This window comes from Hippopotamus amphibius, chromosome 7, assembly GCF_030028045.1.
Source record: "Hippopotamus amphibius kiboko isolate mHipAmp2 chromosome 7, mHipAmp2.hap2, whole genome shotgun sequence".
Taxonomy (NCBI): domain Eukaryota; kingdom Metazoa; phylum Chordata; class Mammalia; order Artiodactyla; family Hippopotamidae; genus Hippopotamus; species Hippopotamus amphibius.
Genome location: NC_080192.1, coordinates 31820596 through 31839626, shown reverse-complemented (window position 1 = coordinate 31839626; position 19031 = coordinate 31820596). Strand labels below are relative to the sequence as shown.

Sequence of the window (19031 nt, the reverse complement as noted above, 5' to 3'; positions counted from 1 at the left end):
GAACTTAGCCACGGCATGTCGTATAGTGAGGAGCCCAATAACTGTTACACAGACAGTCTACGTTTCCTTTGGCCAGAGATGCAGTCTTTGTTTTCCTCTAGTCCTCAAAGAATTAGTTTGAAAGACAGCAATTTTACCCAGAGACCATTAGGAAGCAAACTATTACACTAGATGTAGAGAATTTAGTACAATGTCCTCATGAAATAAAATCACACTAGATGTAAAACAATGGGGCCAAGTTAACCACTCAGTAGGTGTGATAACTTTCATCCCAGTAGGTTACCTTCAGTAGTCATCTATCCATCCCCTATCCATCTATTCATACATCCAATTTTAGTGAGCATCTGTGCTCCAGACATTGTGCAAAGCATTGGTAAGGAAAGTAGCTATGATCCTCATCCTTGTGATGTTTACAGTCTAGTGAAGAAAAACACTGATCAAGGTATCACATGTATGATGAATGCTGTGAGGTCAGAATTTTCCAGAAGACTCTAACAGAGACATAATTTTTAATCATTCATTTGCCAAGGATTATCTGAAGCCACATTTTCAAATCCAAAGGACTGATATTCTATAAACTCATTTCTAGAATAACTCCATTATAAGAAATATGATGGCCACAGCAGGAGAGTGGAGTAGCTATAGTATCAGGGAAATCTGACAATCCCAACTTCTTAAGAAAGGTTCTTGCCATTCACTGTTATAGGGTCTTCCTTATCCCTTTCCCAGAACCTAGTCGAAGGTTCATCACATAGTAGAACCTCAGTATCATTTAGCTGGGCTGAAGTATGCCACTTATTTTGCAACAATGGGGATGCATTTTCTCCACAACTGAAGTCTTGGGAAGAACCACACATCTAGCTGCTCTTCTAGAAGCAGAAGTGTGCAAATCAGAGCATGCCCTTGCTCTCCCCACCTATGAGATAAGTTTCTGCACATTCACAGGGAGCAGTGGTGAGGCCAAGACCTCCTAGCTTGGCTCCAGTTGTGTGATGATTTGCTGAGACAGTTCCCCTCTACCTAGTGAGGTCAGTAGACCTCTCACTTTTCAGATGAGTAAATCCACTTTAGAAACACAGTCTGAGAAAGTTTAATTTGCTCTTTGTTCACTGCCTTTTGTTAGCTGCTTGATGGCTCATTCTAAACTTCATCTCATGATTCTTGGTAGAACCATCCCAAATCATCCACTGGCTATTAAACCGCATTACTCAACTTGTCATACTTTATTTAATGTGTCTTTCTATGCTCCTACTCCAAAACCAGATTATAATATGGTATATCCATGTTATTCAAAAAATATACTCACTGCTGCTTGGTGGCAAAAATAATCCATTGATATTTCGAGGCTTGCTGTGATAAAAGATACAACTGATCTTCACACAACCAAGAGGCTGAGTTTCCCAGAAGCATGAAATGCTGCAGTTTTGCTACACAAAGGAGGTGGGGGAAATGTAATGATCAGATGCCTTATTCACAATAAATACACTGTGCTACAACACAACAAAATGTGACAAAAACTACTGCAACTGCTGATTTAGGATCATATGTGTTTCTAGGCTTTGAGTGTTTCTAAGCCCTGCTATTTAAAAGATGCAATGGATTTCCTAAAATATACTTGCCCATTTTTCTAAGAATTTAAGTTGAGCAAAGTGCAAAATGCCTAAAATTAAGTAATGGAAGGAAAAAAACATTTTTTCTCAATTGTGTTGTAAAAGTATAGTTCAATACTATCGAAGGGAGATGCTTTTAACAAACATGATGCTGCTGTGTAATTCTACCTGCATTTCCATGTGTCTAAATCTGCAAAGTGGATCTAAACATTTTCCTTCTCTCCATAATGAGCACACAGTATCACTGCCAAGGGCCTCTTCACAGTGTCGGAATCGGCACTGGGAACCCTAAAAGAAAAAAATAGTGTAGAAAACTCAATATAGAATGTTAGTGTTTAACAACAGATTTCTAATCAACTAAAGAAAACATGGGATCAAATTAAAATTTTAAAAATGCTACAAATACAAAGCCATAAAGTCTAAATTTTAGCAAATCAGTCTAATTTTAGTGAGACTGTTAACATCTAATGATTAATAGTACAACTTGCAAAGAGTCACTAATACAATTCTCCTTGTTATCAGTTAATCTGTATGGCTCACTAAGGATAAATATATGAAAGATCAGTGATGCTCTTGATCACAATCCAATGACAAAAGGATCTAATTTTTCTTCCTTAAGAAAGCCAGAACTTTTTTTTTTTAAAGAATCATCACCCATATTGTAATTGTGGAGATGATCTCTATTAATCATATCTTTTATTAGATAATTTTTTCTCACTCAGTTTATGGAGATACTGTTAAGTGTGTTTATATAGGGAAAGTGAATGGAGCTTAAACTTTATATTATTGTGGAATTTTAAATAATTAGCACATTGTGCTATGTTACATTATGTATATATGCTTTATGCCCTTGGTCTACAAAGATAAACAATTGTGCCTAACATTTACACATTTACATCATTATATTCCAACAAAAGCAGATGTGGATTATTTTAACAGGCTATTTTTTAATTTTATATCTTTTACACATAGATCCACAAGTTGTAAAAACTGCAGATCATTGTCTTTTGGAGCAGAGGGTGGATAATATAGCATGAAAATATCCTATTAAGCGCATCCCTTTTTTGATATGTTTTTCAAGGTTGTTCCTTATTTTATTTTATTTTTCCCACCCTTTTACTCTCTGTCTTCATCCTCTCTCCCTTTTAAGGTGGATCTATAGCTCTCCTAGTCCAGGATAGTGAGCAGGAACCAGATAAACCCATATTTGAACTCTATTCTGCTCACAATCACAAAGTAAATCTGTTACGCACACTCTCTGTACCTCAGTCTTCTCATCTGTAAAAAGGGAGTAAGATGCCCTCCTCACAGATAGTTGTAAAAATTATGGGAGATAAAGTATTGTGATCGCTATTGTTATTTTTATTTTTTATTTATTGAGAACTTACTAAGTATTTGAGGATACAGGAGTGAAACAGACAAAACTCTCTGCCCATATGGAACATAAATTCTATTATTATCATCCCAGGGTTTAATCTTAAAGTAACAGGTCATAGAAGTGGATGTCATTCTTATAGTCAAAGAGGTTGACTCCATTCAATTGTGCTAGCAGAGATGAAATGCTTTAAACAAAACATAGCACGTCTTTCACTGGGTTCATTCTGATTTGAATATGAAGCTCCAAACATGTGAATTTCTACATTTATTTAATTTCATTGAGATCCATTAATCCTAATCACTTAGATTAAATATTTTTTCCCATTTTAACTTTATAAACTTCAATTCACGTTTGGCCAATTTGTTTGTATTACTTTCTTTTCCTTTTTCCATATTATTTGCTGTTTTTAACAAGGGAAAATTTAGTCATTTCATTAATAAATTTCAGAATAGGGTATCAGTTGGATTTATTAAGCCGAGTTTGATAGTGACCTGAATTTAACTCTTCGAATTTATGTGACTGGAATCACATTAATCAAATCAGTATGATGTATCATACAATGTTTCAGTATTAGGAATGTGATGTTTCAAGGAGCCATAACATAGGCAAAAGTGCCACACTGAGGATTAAAAAGCCAGAGGCATGTAACTGGCATATAGAAGGGTAGTTTCAAATAATTTTAAATTATCCCAGATTTTCTCAAATAAATTCAATATATCAAAAATACATGACAAGGTTTTACTTCAGATTTTAAATATGTAAAATATCTTGTGGGAAAAGAGTAAATTTTGATTCAGCAGTGCAAATTACTGCCATATCTTCCTTCATTCTACTAAAAAGCTTAAGCATGTAGTACCATAAATTGTACAATATTTACCTTTATGCATGTGGAATTAAAAAAGAAATAGCAGTCATTCCCAACTTCTGCCATTTTCAACTCTCTTGCTGCTAATCCAATGTTTTTTAATATAAGAATTGCAGGAATGCAAATATAAGAACTATCAGTGTGTAAGGGGGAAAAATAATTTCTTTTCCACAGTCTTTCAGGCTATCAGAAGTATTCTTTTAAAACTGACCTCCTGTTGACAGTATATTACACAATAGATAATTCTTAAAGAAATTTAAATTAGAAGATACCTTCTCTAGCTTTGCAGAAATGTTGAAGGTGGTTGCTAGTAAGCACACAAACTCAAACTTCCAGAATTTTCCTCATTGTTACCTAATCCATTATTGGCTCATCATAAATGACCTCACATCTAACTGTAGTTTCCCTTAGCGAATGACCTCACATTTAACTGTAGTTTCCCTTAGTGAATTTCTCTTCCTCAATTCTGGTATATTGACCAGAAAAAACTAGTAAAAATAAAATGGTATATTTTATCCTTCAATGTTCTGATTGAAAACAGAACATAAGCTAGTTCATACTTTCATAATTAAAAAGTATTGAGTATTTCACAAATAAATATTTTCTAAACTCATTTCTATATATGATTTGGAAACAAAACTAAAATTTTTAAATAGGTAAAAATGCTATCTATATTTTAAGATAAAAGTAAAATTATTTAATTATGTACTCACCACTATCCACTGATTTGGAAAAAAAAATCATTCAGATTGCAATATTTAATAGGTACCTGAAAATAAATTGGACTACTTATTCATCTTGTAGCTATATTCCATTCACTCTTCATCCATCATTAAAAGGGGAATAGCTTCTTCCTATAGCAGAAAGTTTCCAGAATGCTTGCAATTTTTGAGAATTTGTTGAAAGCAAAATGAAGTATTCTGATTCCCAGAATGAGACATTTCAACTGGCAGTTACTGAGGTCTTCATCTTAGTATCTTTACTAAAAGAACTAGAACCTAGCAGAAATTAATAAAAATATTCATAGTAGGTAACTCAGAAGACATCATGGAGATGACAAATTACAGTAGATCAAAATGTATTTTTAAATTGCAATGCACTTTTAATTGGAAATTTAAAAGATCAAGACATACAGATTTTCATTTTGATTAAGTAAAACAGACTAAGTTGGTATGAACTTTCTGAATACACTGCTTTAGGATAAAAATCTAGGAAATAAGCTAAAATTTAGAAAAGAGTTATTCATCTATAACTGTAAATAAGAGAAAATAAAAAACTATGCAGCATTAGAAGTAAATGAAGTAAAAAAAAAGGTAAATGAAGTAGAGAATAAAGGCTTGACTAAACCTTTGGAAATAGCAAAATGATTTATAGAAAAATCTAACATCTCAACTTTTGTTTTGCCCTACCTTCTAACTCTAGAATAACAATGTACCCATCTTAAGCACATAGGTTACTGGGAGAAACACCTCTAAGAAATAGCTTTAAGTGGTCTTTGACTCCAGATAAACTTCCTCTCCACCTATGAAATTTTAGCTGCATTAGACGATTTTCAAATACTGTTACCAAACACCATTACTGCATGATTACATTAACATCATGATTAAATTAACATCATGATTAAAGCCATTGTGAGAATCCATGTTTTACATAGGGGAAAGGCTGAAGAAATGCTTTTACCTCTTGAAGTTAGTTTTGAACAACTATGTTCCATTAGAAACAGCAAAAACACATTAAACCCACAAAGGATTTGTTTTGTTTTGTTTGTTTTTGTCATTGTAAATAGATCCATGCATTTTGGTAGTCTTTAGAATGCCTGAAACCCTAATTTCTTCTTTTTCTTCCAACTCTTTTCCTTTTCTTTCTTTTTTTCTAACCCTCCCCTCCCCACCCCGCCTTCCTTATTCTCTTCACTTCTTTCCTATTGTGAAATTCATTCTAGTTTTTCAGGGAAAGCTATGACCATACCCAGGACGAATTTTTCTCTCTGTAATGAGTAAAGAAGAGTTATGAGAAATTTGCCTGCATGGCTTGAGGTAGGCCTGAAAATTCTGTGTTTTTGTGCTGGCCAAGGTACACTCTGCACTGAATCTTTCATTTTTGGTTCATGCCAGAACACGAACACGTCAGAGGAAAAAAGTCTTTTTTCCAGTTTGTGTAATCCTGTAACACCACTTTAAGTACTGGGGCTGGTAATTACTCTTTGCTGGCTCTTAAGACTTATGAGAATTGGGCAAAGTGGCTGGTTGCTACCCATCAGAGAAGGAATCCAGATTGTAACTGTGACTAGGTCGTGTGGCTCTCCCCTGTGTTGGACTCCCTGTTTGTGCCAGAGGCTTTGTCCCGGGCACTGATGAAATCAAAGCACTAGAAATAAAGAGTGCTTCCTAAAAAGTGGTTAGCTTTGTTGCTTCTTTCAAACAGCAAGTAAAATGTTTTGGAAGATGATCTTTTCTCAGAAATGACAGAATGTTGGAACTAAAAGATTCTGTAGCAGTTTGGGAAATGACAGTTGAGAGTTGTGAGGATTATTTAATTGTTGTCGCCTTGAGATCAATGAAGCAAGCTGCTTTTTAGGATTCCTCTGCAGGAACAAAAAGTCACCGGTTTTTGACTACAAAATGCTAAGATGTTTCTGGTCCTAGGATCTCAAATCAGGTGTTTTCACTCCCCACCTCCTTATTTCTTTCTTTTTAATTTATTTTTCCTATAAGAAAATCAAAGATAGCAGAAGAGAAAGTAAATACTTTTATATGGCAAATCTCTTCTTCCCTCCCTCTCCTGTGAATCCAGCAGTCAGAAAATAGTGAATTTTTTGGAGGAATATTTTATTCTTTGGGGATTCTCTGATACACGGATACCTCCAAGTGATATATAGTCGCTTAATTTTCTGAGGGCTAAATTAGGAAACTGCTGGGCAGTTTGATACCTGCAGACAAGACAATTGTAGGAATGAGACCGGGGCATTGTCCACGCACATAAAAGATGGCAATAATCAAAACTCCCCTACTAGGGACTACTAGCTTCAATAGATAGAAAGGCTACTGTTACTAAATTTTTTTTTTCAGTCATTGACCGTCATTTTTTACTTACCTTCCAAAATTCTTTTGAGCAATAAGTCAAAGCTGTTTTTAGCTCTGCAGTTGATTGACGACAAATACTCAAGCCATTCGGACTCTGTTGGAGCTCATACTTAACTAAGGTAAATGAGGTTTCTATGAAAAAAAATGAGACTGAAATCTGGTTGTTGGTATTCGTGTGGTTTTCAATTGGTCTAAGGCTAAACTTTGCACTCACTCTGAAAAAAAATACCAGAACCAATTCTGACCATATCATGCCGCACAATGAGGCGTAATCCAAACGGTAATTTTTCGTTTTGGGGTGTTTTAATTGTAGCGTTTTCTAACATTTCTCCTGGGAAATGACTTTTCATTTCGCCTTGAGATGTCTCCGGATATTTCTAAGCTCCTACAGTGCTTCCCCCAGGAACGTATTAAAGGGAACAGGCAAAGCGGTTTCATCAAAATGGCGTTAAATCGCCACCTGAAATGATTAATTATCACTTGATAGCATTTAATTTTCATAAATATAATCGGCTACTAATACACACACACCAGAAACGGATCTTTGTTTTTTCACGGTCATCAGAACCCTGAGGGACGCTCGCGAGAGCGCACACGGAGGTCCCTCGGCTCCTGCACTACAACTCCCAGAAGGCTCCGCGGCCAGGAGGCCGCTTCCGGGCGTGCGTTCCGCCCCACGCTCGGTGCGGGAGGACGCGGGGGCTCGGCCCAGCGGGCCAGCGCGCGGAGTGTGCGTGTCTTGAGCAGGGGGCTGGCTGCTGCGGCCGTGCAGCCGGCCCGGACCCGGCGCTGTTGGGAAGCGCGCTCTCCACTTTCACTGCCTGTGGACCCACTATGAGGCGCCTGGGCTCGGTGCAGCGCAAGATGCCGTGTGTGTTTGTGACGGAGGTGAGAGAGGAGCCTTCCACCAAAAGGGAGCATCAGGTACGGAGGAGCGCGGGCTCCGCGGGGCGGCCAGACGTGGGCTCCTCCCCGCGGCGCGGGCTGCGTTTGAACCTGGAGAGGGCGCGCAGGCGCCGTGGAGCCGCTTGCAGGCTACGGGGTTTGGCAGGTTCCGCTGGGGCGGTCTCGGGTACGGGTGTGCTGCGCCCCCAGCTCCAGGTTCTTGTACCTTCTTAGTTGCAAGGGAGGGGTTCTGCGGGAGACTCTTATCAGGCAATTCAGACTTGCCATCGCATGGAAACTGAAAATCCCCATCTTAAATAATGTTCCATTCTTCTTAGGTTACCATCTTTTGAGGAACATCCCTTAGGTAGTCGTGTAGTCACCGCAAAACAAGCTGTCCTACTTTTCACGACTGCAGTGACATAGTGTAGATTTTAGAAGGCTTGCTTCCCCTGTTCTAACCCGGGAACCGGTGACAGTGTTGACAGCTAACCTAATTAGGTCACTAAAGATCAGACCTCGTGTGTCGTTACCAATAATTAACTACTTGATTCTCATTTTGCTGCTCCCATCTCAAGGTTTTCTGTTCTCGCAGCACCATGTTTTACACAGAGAGAGGATCCTTAATAAATACTGGTGAATGATTCTGTATCAGGGTAACTTTTTAATGTATAGTAAAGCCCTTGATAGCAGAATCGCCAGTTATCGGTTGGGTGCTTCTAACGCATACAAAATCAGCATGTGCATTTGACTCAACCCCACTTCCCCTTAACATCATTCGCTGTGGCCTTCTTGTCTTCCAGGCTAAAAGACTTTTAAGGCCAAGACTGCCCTGTTATTTCTAGTCCCATTTTTTAGGACCTGTCGCGTGGTAGGCACTGGGTAAATATTGATTGGGTTAAAGAATGAACCCTGGCGTCATTTCATGCCAGTTTTCCATTTACCTTGATGCTTTTCAACCTTGTAACATCTCACTGCCACCACTGTTACAGTCCTTAATATTTTATACGCCCTGCTTATTGCACTACCTAATTGTTCTTTCTTGTCACTGAGAATGATTATCGTTATTCTTTCCTAGTCAGAACCCCACAGTCACTACTAAATGTCTGTAGCAGTAGTTGTCAAGCTTTTATTTTTTAAGCCCTAACAAACTTAATTCATACGAAACAATGTCATCCTGAATAGTGGTTCACTCTCGCTGTGATTCTCAACTTAGTATATTGGGGGTGAGAGGGGAGCAGTTTGTAAAAGCACCCTGTAACCTGGAAAATAAGCCCCTTCTTCTGTCCCTCTGTAGTCAAGAATAGCTTATAGTATTGTTTATAGCATAGCATTCAAATTCTTAACTGCAGTTCAAGGATTCTCATTAATCAGGCCCAGTATTAAAGTGCCTGTTGGGCCCACAATGAAGTGCCTGAGCTCAGTGCAGTGAAAAAATGCCATGTGTTTATGACGGAGGTGCCTACTTAAAGTGACATAGCTGTTCTAGCAAAGTCTGTTTCATCCTGTGAACATACCAGGCACAATCCTGTCTCTATGCTCAGGCTTTGCACTCTGCCTGGATCACTTCCAGGATTTTAAAAATTTGGAAGCAGAACTTCTCTATGAAACCTCTGATCAGCTCAGTTATCTTAGTGATTTCCCCTACCCAGAGATTATAGAGGACCACTCAGTTGATACTAGCTATTACTTTCTGTACACACATGCCTTCTTTTTCCAGTCAGAGTTTAAAGACTTCAGTGACAGAACAGGAGAACTCTGTGTATGTACCCCTTTGTATCTTATGCTGTCCTTTGGACATGTCAGTAGCATAGAGTGGTAGGTAGTTCATTCTTATGGAGGGGATATTTGTACTCATCAAGAACCCCGTGGTGTAATCTCCTCCCTAGAATCTTTGATAAATTTAAATACACACACACACAGCTGTTGGACCAAACCTTGGTCCTACCACCACAGGTTAAATTGATATCCTCTGATACCAGTGTTATAAGTTACTGATAAATCTCCAACCATTCAGTTTTATCTTAAAAGTACTGAATCAGTACCAGAATGGGGCTAATTTCCTAAGTTTGCCAGACTCTGAAATAGTACTTCATTTATTAGTCTTAAGCCTATCACACCAGTATAATGTTTATATTGTACAGTGTTCTTTTCACATTATATAAGATGAATGTTACTACTGATAATTTAGACTATAAAACAGTGGCATAGTCTTTCTCAGAAATGAAATTACAGTTAAAAAGCTGGTAGGAATCATAGGAACTGTCTTTTCCTCCATTCTTGATGCTCCTTTGGCTTGTCTTCCTGATAGTAGAAAAACGGTAAGTTAAATATGCAAACAGCTTGCTACTGATAAAGCTGAAAGGATCCCCAATTGTTTTTCTCCTTAGTGCTTATCACACCTAACATTGTATTACACAGTTTGTTACTGTTATTGTCTCCCTCCTTAAAATGAACTCCACCAAAGGCAGGCACTTTTCTACTCACCTCTACCCCAGTGCTGAGGACAAGGCTTAACCCATGGGAGGCATTTAGCAAGTAATTGTCAAGTAAATGATTGAAGACACTTAGCACCTGTGCTAGGGATGCAGCTCTGCATAGGACATGGTTCCTGATGTCAAGCTTATTATGGTGGATAAAGAAACATGTGAATATAGTTAACCCATGAACAATGCCAGGGTAGGAGCTTGGATCCTACCACAGTGGAAAATCCAAGCATAACTTGTAGTTGGCCCTCATATTCCAGTTTCATCCATAACCAGGGTTCTGCATCCAGGATTCAACCAACCTTGAATGTGTAGTACTGCAGTATTTATTATTGAGAAAAAAATCTGTGTATAAGTGGTCCCATGCGCTTCAAACCTTTGTTTTTCGAGTCAACTGTAATTACACATCTGTGTGGAAAAACATGTATTGCTGTGATAGCATAGAAGAGGAGGGGGTGATTTGTAGGAACTTCACAGGAGGAATACTTTGAAGGACAAATTGGTGATCATCCCTTAAAACTAGTGAAATTAAGAACTTCCAGGTAAGAGTGTGTGTGAAGGCATAGAGGCTGTTTGTCTTAAACCAGTTTTCTCTTTCTCTTTTTTAAGCCATTTAAAGTTTTGGCAACTGAAACTATAAGTCACAAGGCATTAGATGCAGATATATACAGTGCAATTCCAACAGAAAAAGTGGATGGAACATGTTGTTATGTTACTACCTACAAAGGTAAAACACAACTGTACTACAAATATTACTTATTTTTCTTAGTCACTTAAACTCTGTCTATCTGAAATGGGGCATCGCTCTTCATAAACCCTTGGAAACCTAAAAATAATAGGAAAATAATAAAATCACAGTTGATGTATTACGTTTATTATATCATATCTTTCTCTTGGGGAAAGAAGGGAAGATAACTAGTATTAATACCCATTAAGGGCCAAACAGTGTGATAAATGCTTTATATTGTGTTATCTCTAGTTTGCACAATAAGCCTCTGCATTTTACAAAAACGGAAACCAGAGCTCAGAGAACCTAAACAATTTTTCCAAGACCCTATCGTTAATGAAAGCTCAACTGGTAATAGGACCTAGGTTTATCTGACTCTGAAGCTTGTTCTTCCACTGATCCCAGTGCTGATCCCATTGTTTTTATTACTGTTGGCAATGTCTCTAATTTATTTCATTTTAATGTACTTTAAAAGAGGTATAAACTCAAATAGAAATTGTCAACTATGTTAAGGGAAAAAATACATTGAAAAGAGAGAAGTAATCTGTGTGATTTTTTTCTGGTTAGTGAAATTACCTCTCAATTCCAGCAAGAGAAATAGAACACTTAAATGCATATTGGACACATTCTTCATATCAGGAAACCTCTTCTGAAGTGCATCCTTTTTCATTTTTAATTATGATAAAATACATATGACAAAATTTACCACGTTTACCATTTTTAAGCATCCAGTTCAGTGGTGCGTACAGTTCTTATTGTTGTGCTGCTATCAACACATCCATCTCCAGAACTCTTTTCATCTTGCAGAACTGAAACTTTATACCCATTAAACAACTCAGCATCCCCACCTTCTTCCCGACACCATTCGGCTTTGTCTCTAGGATTTTGACTACTCTGGGTAACTTGTAAGTGGAGTCTTACGGTATTTGTCCTTTTGTGACTGGCTTATTTCACTTAGCATATTGTCTTCAAGATTCATCCATGTTGTAGTACATGTCAGAATGTCCTTCCTTTATGAAAGAATGAATAATATTTCACTGTGTATATATATACCACAAGTTTGTATATACTACATAATTGTGTGTATATACCATTCATCCATCATTGTGAACTTGGGATGCTTCCACCTATTCACTGCTGTGAATAATGATGCTGTGAACATGGTGTACAAATATCTCTTTTGAGTCCCTACTTTAAATTCTTTGGGGTATATATCCAAAAGTGGAATTGCTGGATCATATAGTAATTCTTTTTTAAATTTTTTGAGAAACTGTCATACTGTTTTCTGTAGTAGCTGCACTATTTACCTTCCTAGCAGGAGTGCAGAAGGCTTCCAACTTCTCCATATCTTCACCAACACTTGTTATTTTCTATTTTTTTAATAGGAGCCATCTTAATAGGTATAAGTTCAGTGCATTCTTTTATGTTTACTTGTAAAAAGAACAAAAGGTCTATTCAACAGAAATGACAATGTAGTTTTAATCTGGTTCTTCACATTATTTATTGGTATAGCTAATAAGTAATATAGAATGCCTAAACCAAACTGTAATAAGTAATTTTTTAAATAAATCTCTGATTTATGTATTTGAAGAAACTGTAAAGGAGTTTTTTAGACTTTTGTATTTATGTTAAGAAACTTCAGTGTGCACGATATGTGTAACTATGTATAATGGTGGCAGTTAAACAAGATTGGGTTGCTAAAGAACACTTACAGAACCCCGAGTGACAAAGCTTGCAAATCCACAGTTTATTACAGGTAGCGGATAAGCAGTACAGCAAGGGATGTACATCACAGTCAAAGACTCTCTCACAGCAAAGGGTCTGGTGAGACCAGGTGAAAGCATCTATGGTCCTCCCCCACCTTCCTGACAAATCCAGGCAGGACACACTTTCTTAAATCAAGGACCACTGCTGAATGTAGGCAGGGAACACTTCAGAAGCAGGGAATCTGAAATGGAATCTCAGCTGGGGATTTTTATGTTTCGGTGATCATAAAGGCATTTTCCTGCTAAGTAACCAGCCTCAACAGCAGCCCTCCAGAGTCTCACCGAGACCAGGTGCAACTCATTAGTCTCACTGTTGTCAGTAAAGAATGCTGACACCCACCATGAAACTTCTCAGATCCCTGACTGCAAAGCATCACTATTAGTCAGTGTTCTATGCCTTGACCTCAGGGGTCAGAGCCATGCAAAACAGCTTAGCCTCACTCCACATTTTTGGGAATTAACCCTCATGGCACATAGTTATGTTTCAGGGAAGGTGTGAATACAATTTTCTGGTTATGTTTGCATTTAGTGTAGAGGTAACTTCAGTTTCTCACAATTGCTTGTTTCTAATAAAATATGGCTGTGGGATGTCCTTATGAAAGGGTCACATTTGCTTTTTATAGCCTCCCCCTCACTCTTTAACCAAAGACTTAAGTCTTATACAACATCAGGTACTGTTAGGTAGGATGTCTCTTATACTGCATATTTCCCTTTGTCTTCTGGGTTGCTTCTCTTAGAGATGACTTTTACTGTTGATTAAAAAATTTTATACTGAAATGTCTTTCAAGATAAATTTTATTGTTTGCCTCGTAATCTTTTTTTTTTCCTTTTATTATTTTTTAGGTCAGCCATACCTTTGGGCTCGGCTAGATAGAAAACCTAACAAACTAGCTGAGAAAAGATTTAAAAATTTTCTACATTCAAAACAAAACTCAAAAGGTTAGTGGGTCCTTTTTGTTTGTTTTTTTAAAGCTTTTCATGATTTAAGTAGAAATTTTTGGCTTACTTCTTGCTATGGTGTTCTTTATATTATATCCTTCTTTACAATTTAAGCACTTAGGGAAAAGAAAAAAATTATAATTGAATATATGTAAAAGAATATTCTTGAAAAATATTTCAAAATATTTTCCTAACATTTCTGCAACTCTTAATTATAGCAAGTCCATTTTATTAAAACATACAAATTACTGTGTGTGTGTGTATATTATACGGAGTGACACATTTTAGTTTTGTCTACCCAAGAGACAAATAGGTAGTTTTATAAATCAGGCACAAACCTCAAAAGATTATTAATGTTTTTAATTATTACATTCAATGCCTCTAACTATTATATAAATATTTACATTTATCATTTTATATTCACTCATTCATATATATAATCTTTATGTATTTGTATTCATAGTGCATTAAAAATTTACCATAAATCACACATACTGGAACATTGGCGGCTGCTTTAGACTGTTATCTACTGTTACAGATGGTGGTGGGTTCAAAATTGAAAATTTAGTGTTAGTACCTTAACCCTGAGAAGTAGTCACATTGTGGTGGTAATGAATGGAGACTAATTATACGGCACCTGATATTACAGGGTTCATTAGTTATTCCCACTTTGAATTTGTTCAGTGTTTTATGTTTTTTAAAGTATTGCCACACATATGATTATTTAACTCTTTCAGAATTTTTTTGGAATATTGAGGAGGACTTCAGACCCGTTCCAGAGTGCTGGATACCAGCAAAGGAAATAGAACAATTAAATGGGAATCCAATGCCTGATGAAAATGGACACATTCCTGGTATTATACATTCAGTTAGAAATTACAGAATTTAATTTTAATGTGGTTCTTCATGGTATTTATCTGTATAGCACAAATTTTCTAATTTAACAGTTTATACCAAAGATGTTTCATATCAAGAACATCCTCTCAAGTTTAGACTCTTTTCTCAGATGGACAGTTTACTACCTGTAATCTGTGAAAATTAATAAAGCACTGGGTGTGGGAATAGCCCTGAAGTGTTATCATGATAGATGGTGTGATTGATCTAGTCTGAAATGAGATATTAAGAAGCCTTTACTTTTTAGACTATGGATAACAATATGTATATATTTTTTGCAAAGATCCTAGAAGACTATCTCAAAAGAAAGTGAAAATAGGTGTCTCACAGTAGTTTTTCTGGGGATGGGAAAATTTTGCAAAAGTGTGCTGAGTAGAAAGGTACTCCAGATTAAAAGGACCTATAATGTGCAGAGTACTCTTAGATTCTAGTAATACAAAAATGAAGATCAGAACCCTTACCCTTGATGACCTTTTAGACAGTAGGAAAAATCTACCAATAATAGTATGATTTAAGAACCGAAAGGAAATAATACACAGGGTACAGCTGAAGAAAAGAGGAAGAACTCCTAGTTCAACCTGTGGTGGTTGGAGGCTTCTAAGGAGAGTGGACCTTCAAACTGAAGCTTAAGAACCAGGAAGTTAGTCGGCAAGAGGAGGGAGAATGACAGCTTAGGCAAATGCCCACGGAGGAGAGATCATGGAGTCTTTGGGAAATTTTAAATAACGTCTTATTGTGGCTGGAATGTTTAGGGTGTATGACACTTGAGGTTATGAAAGTGGAGGCTGGAAATGTGGGATGGGCTCAAATATTAAAGTGGTTTGTATTCCATCTGAAGAAGTTTGAAGTTTATCTGAAGATGATTATTAAGCAGAGCTACAGCAGAACTAAATTTAAATTCTTGAAATAGAATTATGATAGGGTGGGGAATTGGAGATAGTAGACCCAGCACAGAGGTTATTACTGTAATCTGGGTGAATAATGAATGCCAAAGATGTGATGGTCGTCATAGTGTTTGTGCCCTAGTTTGTTTTTTGTTTTTTTGGGGGGTTTTTTGGTAAGGAACTCTCCACAACAAAGAATCCTAATCTGGCAACAGAAATTAGGAAGGGAATAGCAGTAACATTCAATAAATGTGGAATCAATACATTTTTCAATAAATACCAGAACAATACAGTAAATTGTAGAACACTTGCATCTGTCTATTATCCCTGAAACTGGAGAGAAGGTAGAGAGAAAACTTAATTTAAAAAAAAGGTTTTAGTGCTGTCTTAGAATGGTGCTCAATTCTTATTGAAAATGTGAATTTTCTATTAAAAGAATGCTGGGTGCTCTGTAGTGAATAATCAAACAAGTTAATTCCTCAGCAGACTCAAGAATGAGACCTTATGATTAAAGAAAAATACTATGATTTACAAAGTAATAAAACTGCTAACATTTCCACTGATATTAAAAGTGATTCCCATGTATGATAGAACATACAGAAAATATGGAAAATTTGTGGCAAAAATTAAAATTACCTTAGGTCTTAATCCAAAGAAACAATGCAATAAAAAAGAAACTTCTTTCTTTAAATGCTAGGTTGGGTACCAGTGGAGAAAAACAACAAACAGTATTGCTGGCATTCCTCTGTAGTGAATTATGAATTTGAAATGGCCCTGGTACTGAGGCATCATTCTGATGATCCTGGGCTTTTGGAAGTTAGTGCAGTGCCACTCTCAGATCTCTTAGAACAAACACTGGAGCTTATAGGAACCAATATTAATGGAAACCCATATGGTGAGTAAAGCCTTTTTCTTGTTTAGTTACAGTAGTCATTTATAAAGAAAACTTCCTAGGTTCAACTGAAAAAAATACACTAAAGAAATGACTAATAAATTTGAGTTATTTGTTTTATTTTTCAGATTCCATATATAAGTGAAATCATACAATATTTGTCTTCCTCTTATTTCACTTAGCATAATATCCTTTAGGTCTATCCATGTTGTTGCAATTGGCAGGATTTCATTCTTTTTTATGGCTGAGCATTAATTCCATTTTCTGTGTATGTGTGTGTACACCCCATATCTTTATCCATTTCATTTATTGATGGGCACTTGGGTTGCTTTTCATGGCTAGGTAATTAGTTTAGTATTAATTAGAAGCTAGATGTAAAGTAAATAAAAGAATTAGCAATGAATAGCATATCAATCATCAGACTATATACCATGATGAACTGAGTACAAGTCCTGAGGGCACTATGTAGTATTGTTGACTGGAGGATAAAGACAGACCCAAGGTCATTAAAGCTGGAATAGCAAAATCCTATGTGGAGAGCAGAAGCAGACTGATTGGCAGGTGAAATGAAGCTATGACAGTTATCAGATACAGTGTGGCTGTTGGTAAACACTGAATGATAGCTGAATGTGGCTAATGGTGTAGAGCAGCGGTGGTGGACTTTTCTATAACAGGCTAGATAGTAAATATTTAGGGTTTTGGGGGCCATATCTCTGAAACGGGCTTTAGACAGTACTTGAATGGGTAGGCTGTGTTCCAGTGAAACAATTTACAAAAACAGGCATCTGGCTGGGTTTGGTCTGAAGGTCATAGTTTGTCAGCTCCTGGTATAGAGCACACGATGGTGGAATTTAGATTTAATGGGATAAGGTGCCGACCTTTCAGTGAGGGCACTTGTAGTGTATCTCTCTTCAAGGAATCCAACTTTTTGGTAAATTTATTCCTCATTGTTTTAAGAGGCTTTTTTTGAGGGAGAAATTTTCTCATTCTTTTTGAAACTTCTGTGTAGCTAACGGCAAATTTTTATGATTTTAGGGTTAGGAAGCAAGAAGCATCCATTACATCTTCTTATACCACATGGAGCATTTCAAATAAGAAATCTACCTACCTTGAAGCACAATGATCTGCTGTCCTGGTTTGAAGGCTGCAGAGAGGGTAAAATTGAAGGAATAGTATGGCATTGCAGTGATGGCTGTTTAATCAAGGTAATGGCAGAAAATAACTTGTGGGATTATGTCATTTTATATTCTTAAAGTAGAAGTGGCACTAAAATACTCTACAGATTGCAGTAATTCTGATTTGTAGTAGTTTAATTCTTCATCTCACATGCTACCACCTTTATTTGATAAAGTTGTGTTTCCCAGTATGTATTCATTCTGTGGGGCATTGGTTCTTCTAGATGTGCTTCAGAATTAAAGTGATGAAAATGTTTGGGAAACCCTGCATACTACATATTTCCTTCTTGGAAATTCGTGTTGAGCATTAGTGTTCTTTGAGACATCTGTACTAGTAACTTAGTTTAACTCAGCATTTCTCAGACTTACTTGATTATAGAATTTGTTGAGTTAAAAGAGTGCCAAAGTGACAGTTAATATATACAGAATGAATTATTTTACACTTTTGCCCTTTCTGTCTCTTGGACTTGTCTATTTCATTTCACATAGGTTCTAATTTGTAACTTTCAAAACTGGACCTAGTCCAGTTTGGACTAACACAGACTCCAAACAGTTCACTGGAGCCAAAAACTTAGATATCATTTTTAACCCCGCTCTCCATCACTTCATACATCCAGTTATCAGTTCTAAAAGATTCTCATCTATTGCCATCTGTGTACTTCCCACCCAAGATTCATGCTTGAATTATTTTTTCACCCTCCTAAGTGTTATCTTTCAGTCTTATCCCTGTCTTGTCCATTCTTCACAAATGAATGAGAATACTACTCTAACCCTTTGGTTAGAATGCCCTCTGCCCACATTTTTCAATTGGCTAGCTTCTGTACTCAGCAGCAGACTCTGTTATTTATGGAGCCCCTGATTATGTTCCTGGCATGTTTCCAGGTGCTGGAAATACAGAGTCAACAAAACAGTGTCTCTGCCTTCATGAAGCTTACATTCTGATGGGGAAGATAGACAATAAGCAAGTAAATATGTAATATGTCAGGAGGAGAACAGCTATGAAAGAAAAAAAAAAAAAGAGGGTAAGATGAATGAAGTGGAGTCTTAAATAGTGCCTGGGAGATAGTAGGCACTCAGAAGATTTGTAGTAAGTGAATGAAGATAATATAGGCTAAATGCTAATACCCTTATTTTCCTTTTCAGGTCCACCGCCATCATCTTGGTTTATGCTGGCCAATCCCAGATACTTATATGAATTCAAAACCAGTTATTATCAACATGAATTTGAACAAATATGAGTATGCCTTTGATCCTAAGTGTCTATTTAATCATTTTTCAAAAATAGATAATCAGAAATTTGGTAGGCTCAAAGATATAATTCTCAATGTATAAAGTGAAAGTGCAATTAAAAACCAGCTTCATTGTTGTTATATCTCAATATTGAATACTCTGCCATGTTTAAAAGGTAAAAATATCTCAGTTTCTATTGTTCAGTGTCTAATATAGC

General features: G+C 36.7%; 2 protein-coding genes across 9 annotated transcripts in view; one reads left to right on the top strand and one right to left on the bottom strand.

The window, feature by feature from the left end:
• Positions 1–7545, bottom strand: part of C7H12orf50 (chromosome 7 C12orf50 homolog) — a 31197-nt gene extending 23652 nt beyond the window's left edge. For 4 of the 7 annotated variants that reach the window (XM_057742717.1, XM_057742718.1, XM_057742723.1 and 1 more), the window contains exons 1-3: positions 6947–7367; positions 1779–1898; positions 1307–1427 (exon numbers count right to left, since the gene is read on the bottom strand). In XM_057742717.1, the coding sequence (XP_057598700.1) occupies positions 1307–1427; positions 1779–1898; positions 6947–7189 (484 nt within the window). In that variant the 5' untranslated portion in view covers positions 7190–7367. Of the gene's footprint in view, positions 1–1306; positions 1428–1778; positions 1899–4566; positions 4852–6946; positions 7368–7467 lie in introns of those variants that run through there. The other 3 variants (XM_057742721.1, XM_057742720.1, XM_057742722.1) reach the window with 3 other exon arrangements.
• A 61-nt stretch (positions 7546–7606) lies between these two features.
• Positions 7607–18950, top strand: RLIG1 (RNA 5'-phosphate and 3'-OH ligase 1). Of its 2 annotated transcripts, none has more exons than XM_057742411.1 (7): positions 7607–7824; positions 10917–11034; positions 13644–13739; positions 14477–14593; positions 16215–16412; positions 17445–17614; positions 18728–18950. In XM_057742411.1, exons 1-7 carry the CDS (start codon positions 7771–7773, stop codon positions 18914–18916), a joined length of 942 nt encoding a protein of 313 aa, XP_057598394.1. In that variant the 5' UTR covers positions 7607–7770; the 3' UTR covers positions 18917–18950. The 2 variants fall into 2 exon arrangements, with proteins under 2 accessions (XP_057598394.1, XP_057598393.1); XM_057742410.1 differs by having other exon boundaries at positions 7607–7860.
• Positions 18951–19031: the final 81 nt, after the last annotated feature.